Source organism: Chinchilla lanigera, unplaced genomic scaffold, assembly GCF_000276665.1.
Source record: "Chinchilla lanigera isolate Chin_1 unplaced genomic scaffold, ChiLan1.0 scaffold00049, whole genome shotgun sequence".
NCBI lineage: Eukaryota > Metazoa > Chordata > Mammalia > Rodentia > Chinchillidae > Chinchilla > Chinchilla lanigera.
Window position 1 is genome coordinate 17,498,596 of NW_004955450.1, and position 7,976 is coordinate 17,506,571.

The 7,976-nt window shown below is 48.6% G+C and overlaps 1 protein-coding gene and 1 long non-coding RNA gene across 2 annotated transcripts in view; both read right to left on the bottom strand.

Annotated features, from left to right (window-relative positions):
- Window positions 1-2,206: 2,206 nt before the first annotated feature.
- LOC106149576 lies at window positions 2,207-4,859 on the bottom strand. The gene is made up of 2 exons (XM_013518838.1): window positions 3,725-4,859; window positions 2,207-3,063 (listed from the first exon to the last, which is right to left on the bottom strand). The coding sequence occupies exons 1-2, from the start codon at window positions 3,876-3,878 to the stop codon at window positions 2,207-2,209; spliced, it is 1,011 nt and encodes a 336-aa protein (XP_013374292.1). The 5' UTR covers window positions 3,879-4,859.
- Window positions 4,860-4,979: 120 nt separating this feature from the next.
- LOC106149565 overlaps window positions 4,980-7,976 on the bottom strand; it is a 24,656-nt gene continuing 21,659 nt past the window's right edge. Inside the window, exons 5-6 of the long non-coding RNA XR_001235834.1 lie at window positions 6,263-6,413; window positions 4,980-5,118 (exon numbers count right to left, since the gene is read on the bottom strand). This is a non-coding gene — a long non-coding RNA (uncharacterized LOC106149565). The remainder of the gene's footprint in view (window positions 5,119-6,262; window positions 6,414-7,976) is intronic.

Here is a 7,976-nt window from a genome sequence, read left to right on the forward strand (position 1 = left end):
TAGGAAACTTACAAGAAAGGAGCAATATGTTTTAGGGAGGTTTAGGGAATGGCTAAAATGTGGAAAGAAGCAGGTGGAAAGGACAAGAGGGGGAGTAATTGTAATTTTTTATGTTTTTTGTGAGGCCATGTATGTCTCTTGTGAGGCCTTTACATTTTTTACTGATTTTAGGACAGAATCAAATCCTTGATTCAGAGGGCTCCTCTTTGAGGGATAACCTGTCATATTGGGTGTGGAGGACCATTAATTTTATATTCTGGACCCTTTGTTAGACATACTTCGTAGTGCAATTTTTTTTTTTTTTTTGGTTTTTCTCCCGTACCGGGAACCGAACTCACGACCTTGCGCTTGCCAGGCAGGCGCTTTTGCCGCTGAGCTAAATCCCCAGCCCTTGTAGTGCAATTTATGGCACGCGGTCCCACTGTGGCCAGTAGAAGGACTAGTAATAAGGGACTGACCCCAGCTGAGAGGAGAGTGGTCAACCATGGAGACAAACTAAAGAACCTCTTGTACCAGTTTTGATCTTGTTTTTTTTTTTTTATCTTGAAGTCTTTTTTAAAGTTTATTTAAGCTATCTTTTTTGACCCCAGAGTGGTTGGTATAAAAATAACAGGCCTCACCTAGGGCTATGTAGAGACCTCTCTCTTTAAGAAACAGCAAATCCAGACCTCGTCGATTTTGTAAAACCATTTTAGCCAAGGACCCGAGAGACTCCTCGAGCTTTGTGACTGAACTTTTTAGGGTGGCAAGGTCTTCATCGATTTGGGCACTAAGGTCCCAGTAGTTTTTGTCTTGGAAGATCAATGCAGAAGAGCTTAAGGCAGTTGATCCCGCCAGTCCAATCTCCAGCAAAGCGGGGATTAATATGGGATGGGCTCTTTTTGACCTCAAGAGACCAACTAGTGAGAGATGTTTTTGGCCTCCTTTTTTAGTGTAATAATACACCTGGGGGAAAATATGTGTCAAAATGCAAAGTTTAGGGGTCTGAGTGGCGACAGTGGAGAACAGGCAAGGAGTGATTTCCGAGGTGTAAGCAAACCAGGTTTTCCAGGGCACAGCCAAGTGTTGGGCGAGACTGTAAGTCATATTTTTAGTCGAGACAGTGATTACAGAGAGTGTGATAAGGAGATTTATCCAGGGGATATGTGTTAGAATGAAAGCAAATTCCTTTCCCTTGGATATTTCCTAAGGTTAGAACGGGTCTCTGACCCCACCAGCAGGGTGAACTACTTGTAATGGTACTGGAATTCATGATGTCTTGTGGCGGGGACCCAATGGAGGCATTAGCAGCAAGTCCAACATAGAAGCGGGGGCGGGGGGAGTCCAGGCACAACCAACAATCTTTGGTCATGTTGGGGTTTGATCTATTTAGACAGGAGAACATAATATCTAGTGGGAGCAAAAGAGGGGAAGCCGGAGGGCTAGATTGACGCAGACCTAGGGTCGGGGAAAAGGGAGTCGAGATGGTCCTGGGAGTAGGTTGGGCAGGTTGTAGGATAGGTACCAAAGGCCCAGGGGTAAGGGTGGGTTAGGAGTGCTCATTTTCATTTGGATGTTTAACCAGAACCCTGCGTCATACCCTGAAACATATAGGCACACTCCCCAGGTCTTTTCTCCTCACCAGGACGGGTGATCTGGCTGCAGAAAAGTTAAGATAGGAGGATTACATTTGTTTAACTGACAATTATATGGGCCTCTAAGCCTGGTGATCTTTAGAAACTGGTCAGTGTGTCTCTAGGGAGCAATAGACTTACATCCCCAGTAATAACAATTATATGCCAGGTGTCCACCACAATTGATGTCAGCATTAGGGGTAAATGTGGGACAAGCATAGAAGTCGACATCCCTTAATGCCTGTTGCATGTAGAGGGTCTGACAACCACACCTTCTGGGTACATGAGCATTGGCTCGGACCGGGCGCCAATTTTGTCTGAGGAGCTCACATAGGTTGAAATGGAGTTCGGGGTGAACGTAGTATTTCTGGCAATTATTCTCCCATCAAGAGGCACAGAAGCCCTCCAGGTGCAGGGGAATGGATGGTGGGGTTTAGCTGAGGTCACAAAAGTAGGGAAATGACAGATAAGAAAAACATAAATTAATCTACAGTAAGTTTTAACTTTACCCGTAGTGGGTCGTCTGTGCTTTGGACTCTCCATGCTGACTTGGAATCAGACCCAATGAAAGGCTTGACGTGGGAGTGGTGGATCTAAGCGTCCTTCCCAGCAACTTTAATCGAGGTGGGAGTGCTGAGGACGATGGTGTGTGGGCCTGACCAGTGGGGGTCTAAGTTGTGAGAGTCCCTCTTTTTAACCCGGACTAGGGAACCGGGCTGTGTGATGGGTGGGGAGACCAGCCGATCAGTGTTTGGTTGATGATGTTTTCTGCAGAGGCGATGAGCCTCTTGAAGCACTGGCTGTAGAACCTGGAGGGACTTAATGAGATCTTGGTTATGTACGGTTTTAGAATGGACACTGTGGAGCTTGGGTACCAGAGGTGGGGGTCTCCTGTATATAGCCTCAAAGGGGGTAATACCTTGGATGTAGGGGGTGCATTGAGCATGCAAGAGGGCAAAAGGTAGGAGACTCACCCAGTTTTTACCAGACTGTAGAGCCGTCTTGGAAACTGTGTCCTTAATGGTTTTATTTATATGTTTTACCTGTCCAGAACTTTGAGGCCGGTAGGCACAGTGGAGCTTCCAATCAACCTGTAAACACTTAGCTAAATTTTGCGTTATTTGAGCTATGAAAGCAGGACCATTATCAGACCCCATTACTAGGAGCAGACCAAATCGAGGCACAATCTCAGACAGCAACTTTTTTGTTACAACCAAGGCTGACTCAGTCCTTGTAGGGAAGGCCTCAGGCCATCCCGTAAAAGTATCCACTAGGACCAGTAGATATTTGTATCCATGGCGTCCAGGACCCATCTCAGTGAAATCCATTTCCCAATGTACTCCTGGATTTTGTCCTCTCTGTCGTTGCTGAGGGGGATCACCAGATGATTTGCCTTTGGGATTTACCTGAGCACAGTGGGGGCATCTTAGACTAATGTCCTTTGCTTTGGCTGTAAGATTAGGAATAAAGTAGGTTTTTCAGCACAATTGAGCAAGTTTAGTTCCCCCTAAATGTATGCTTGATGAGTCTCTCGTAGTATCTGGGCCCCAAGTACTTCTGGCAGGAGATGGTGACCATCAGGGAGGATGTGCCATCCATCAGCATCAGCCTGGGATTTTAGGGTTGCTGCTAACTTTATGCCCAAATCAGAATAAACTAGGGGGACCAGCTGAGGTGGGGGGAGGGTAACCATAGCCAGCGTAGTGGACCCCACTGATTTTAGCACTATCTGTTTGGCAGTGGAGTCTGCCAATTGGTTCCCTCAGGCTATTGGGTTGTCTTTTTTTTTTGGTGGGCCTTGTAATGTATTACTGCAAGCCTCTTGGGCTCCCAAATAGCCACTAGCAAGTCCAAAATTTCAGAGGCGTTTCTGATGGCTTTTCTCTCCCGAGTCAACAGGCCTTGTTGTTTTATAAATGGTCCTGTGGACATGTAGAGTGCAAAGGCATATCTACTGTCTGTATAGAGATTGACAGTCTTGTCTTTGGCCCATTTTAGGGCCTGAATCAAGGCTATAAGTTCAGCCTTTTGTGCAGAGGTGTGAGCTACTAGGGGCTCTGCCCAAACTACCTCAGTTTCAGTAGTGACCGCTGCCCCTGATACCCGAGTACCTTCATGGAGATAGCTGCTGCCATCTGTGAAAAGCATGGCATCCATTTGGGTCAAAGGCACATTGGTCAGGTCTGGCCTGAGGTTAGTGATGGTCCAGAGAACTTCGAGGCATTCATGAGTTGGTCCATCTGGATTATCATCAGGAAGCAACATGGCAGGGTTGAGGGAGGTTGCAGGCAGGAAACAAATTCAATCTGGGTCCAGCAACAAAGCCTGATACTGGACGATCCTGGCATTTGATAACCATCTTTCGGGGGGACTGTTTAAAAGAGGCTCAAGGGAGTGGGAGGTACCCACATAAAGTTGTTGACCAAAAGTTAGCTTGGTTGTTTCCTTGATAAGAGTAGCAGTAGCTGCAAGAGTCCACAAGCAATTGGGCCATCCAGTAGCCGTGTTCTAGGCGCTTAGAGAGGCAGGCCACTGGCTGCTTCCAAGGGCCCAGATATTGAGTAAGGACCCCTTTTGCAATCCCATGGGCCTCTGCTACATGGAGCTGAAAGGGCTTGGTTAGGTCCAGCAGGGCCAGAGCCGGGGCCAAGATTAAAGCCATCCACAGTTTATCAAAGGCCTGTTGTAACGTTTTAGTTTAATCAAGAGGCTCAGTTGTGTCTCCCTTTGTGGCTTCCTACAGAGGATGAGCCATTTCTGTGAACCCCAGAATCCAGAGCCTACAGTACCCCATAGTTCCTAGGAACTCCTGTATTTGTTGCTTGGACTGGGGTGGGGGTATGTTTAGGATGGCCTTAATGTGGCTATCAGAGAGCGTTCTGGTGTCCCCGGTGATAACATAGCCCAAGTATGTTACTTTGGTTTGACACACTTGTGCCTTCTTAGCAGAAACCAGATAGCCCAAGTGGGCTAATTCTCGAAGGACATCTTCTGTTGCCTCCTGGCATGTTTCCTGGGTATCTGCAGCTAATAATACATCATCTATATACTGGAGGACAGTCACCCGTGGGTGGGAGGCACGAGAGTCCTGAAAGTCTCTGCTTAGAGCCTCATCAAACAGGGTGGGGGCATTCTTAAATCCTCGGGAGACCCTTGTCCAGGTTAATTGTCCTCACTCCCCAGTTAACGGGTCAGTCCATTCAAAAGCGAAAATGGGTTGACTGACGGGTGCCAAAGGAAGACTAAAGAAGGCATCTGTTAAATCCAAAACAGAATACACAGTCCTATCAGGAGGGAGAAGGCTGAGGAGGGTGTATGTGGTAGGTACGGTGGGGTGAAGGGTTTCCACCCGTCTGTTTACCTCTCGGAGATCCTGGACGGGCCGGTGGTCATTGGTGCCGGGCTTCTGGACCGGGAGCAGTGGAGTATTCGAGGGGGACTTGCAGGCGACCAGGATCCCAGAGAGCCTCAATCTTGTGATGTGTTTAGCTATGCCCTCCTGAGCCTGTTGACTAGCAGGTACTGTCAGACTTGCACAGGCCCAGCAGTGGGGTTTAGGGCTACCACAATTGGGGGCTAGTGGGAAGCCAAACCAGGAGGACTGTCCTCTGCCCATACTTCAGGTATTTGTAATTTTTGTATTTCTAGAAGCTGGTTGGACATGTGTTCTGGGGTCCCTGGGGATTCTGTGGTAAGTATGTGTCCCTCCGTGAGAGGACAAGTAAACAAAACAGCAGGGGGCTGAATCCTGTTGGAAAAAGTCACAGTTGGGCCTTCGTCTGCAATAGAGATCTGGGCCTGTAACTTAGGTAAAAGGTCTCTCCCAAGTAGCGGGTAGGGACACTCGGGCATGACCAAAAAGGAGTGGGTCAAGGTTTGTTTTCCCATGTCCGTTATGGTTACCCGTGACCAGGGGTAGGCCTTAGTTTTACCAGTTGCTCCCTGAATGTTAGTTTTTATTGAAGAGAGAGGTCCAACAGGCTGCTGAAGAACAGAGAAGGTGGCACCCATGTCCACGAGGAATTGGACCTCTTGGCCCCCCATGATAAGGGTTACCTGGGGCTCCTGGGGGCCAGGGGAACCCTGACTTTTTCAGTCTGTTTTCTGTGTGCTCAAGACTGTGGGACGTTTTTTTTTTTTTTTGAGCTTTGGACAGTCTTTTTTCCAGTGACCCTCTTCCTTGCAATAAGTGCATTGATTTTTCCCCAAGGGAGGTCTTTTATCTTTGGTCCCAGTCATAGGCTTGTTTGGGTTTTTTGGGGGCTTTTCTCCCATGGCCAACAGAACTTTTGCCATCCTCTTGTTTAGCTCCCGGGGATCCTCCCGGTTATTAAAGACCTTTTGAGCCACCTCTACCAGTTCTGAGAGCACCTTTCCCTCAAAACCCTCTAACTTTTGTAACTTCCTCCTAATGTCTGGGGCCTACTGGGTGACGAACGCTATGTTAAGAGCTCGCCTGTTTTCTGGGGCCTCCAGATCAGTTGGGGTGTATACATGATAAGCCTCTTGGAGGCGCTCAAGAAATGCTGCCGGGGATTCATCCGGCTCCTGACTAACTTCAGTTACCTTAGACAAATTAGTAGGCTTGTGGGCCGCACCCTTAATGGCACCAAGAAGAGTCTGGGGACACTGAACCAGAGCCTCCTTACCTGCATCTCCGTTGGGATTCCAATCTGGGTGGGCGGATGGGAAACGCTGCTCTATTAGTCTAGGATCGGTGGCAGGTTGGCCGTCGGGTCCAAGAATGGCCTTTGGCCCATGGGAGCAGACGTATTCCCATTCCTCTGAAGTGAACAGGACCTGTAAAAGCCATTGGCAGTCGTCCCAGGTGGGGCGGTGGGTGGCAAATATTGTCTCAATGAGAGATAGCAAAGCTTGGGGATCCTTTGAGAAAGGCAGATACTGATGCTTCCAATTAAACAAGTCAGTGGTGGAGAAAGGAACATGAATTAGGAACAGGCCCCCCTCCGAGCTAGCCTGGGGCACCTCCCAGAGGGGGAGGAGGGCCAGGGGAGCAGAAGGAGGCGGAGAAGGGTTAGAGGAGTCGGGGGATGGGTTGGAGGCAGAGGGAGCCTCCCCAAAGGGTCTGCCACTCCACATGTGTGGGGGGCTGGTAAGGGTGGAGGGACCAGGACTGGGAGAGAGGGAGGAGTTGGGGGAAGGGTAAGGTGGGGGGAGTCGAGGGTAGAGGGTGGGAGAGTCGGGTGAGTCAGGAGGTCCTTGGAGGAGATGTTAAAACTCCCTTCCGGAGGCCAATCAACCTTAAACTTTGGCCACTCAAGTTCACAGAACGTTTGGAGTTTTCCGGGGAAAACTGGCTCGCTGTAACTGGTGGCCCTCTGTTTGAAATCGGAAAAGTTGTTTAAAACACATTGAAGTGGTGTAAGAGACACAGAAGCAGACTGACCCATCAGGACAAAGAGAACAAAAACAGATGACAAGACGAACCGAAACTGAAAAGTCTCTCTGGCACTTACAGGCACGTCTGCCCTCCAGGAAATCCAAACGGGGCGCCCCAGAAACAAATAAACAAACTCCTACCAGGAAGAAGACAAACGGCTCCGAGTCAAATAGAAAGAATTTAGTCTTTACCCTAGGCAGGGAAGCCTGTTGGGCCGAGGCACGTCTTCTGGGGGAGCCCCCTGACAGGTGGCTGCGGGGGGCAAAGTGATCCAGCTCCGTAGCGCCCCCTGTAGGGCATCTCGATGGGACCTCCAAATGTTCTGGACTCAGAACTGAACGTAAGTACGGACCAACAAACACCAAAATGCACGGATCGCCAATTGAGATTTGAAAGTGAGCCTTTATCAGCTGGCCAGCGACTGACCGAGAGCCTCCACGCAGGGTAGGATCAGGTCAGCAGCGAACCAGGGGAGAGAGCAGCTTTTAAGCCAAAAAACCACATAAACCACATCCTGCTTGGCAAGCGAGGTCTTTGTGAAGCAGTCTTCCGAAAAACTATAGAAACTATAGGAAACTTACAAGAAGGGAACGATACATTTTAGGGAGGTTTAGGGAGTGGCTAGCATGCGGAATGATGCAGGTGGAAAGGAAAAGAAGGGGAGTAATCAGTAATTTTTCATGTTCTTTGTGAGGCCTTTACAGTCCCCACTGAGAGGCCTGCCCTAAATAGGAACCATAGCGTTACAAGCCTTAGTTAAAGGAGGAGCTAGACTATAGCCTGTAAGCCAAATCTGGCCACTGTTCCTTTTTTGTAAATAAAATTCTACGGAACCATAGCTATATCCACCTGTTTAAATTTGTCTGTGGCTATTTTTGAGTCACAACAAAAGAGTTGTGACAAAGAGCATCTGGCCCACTGTATCAGTCAGGGTTTACTAGAGGAACAGATATAATACAAGA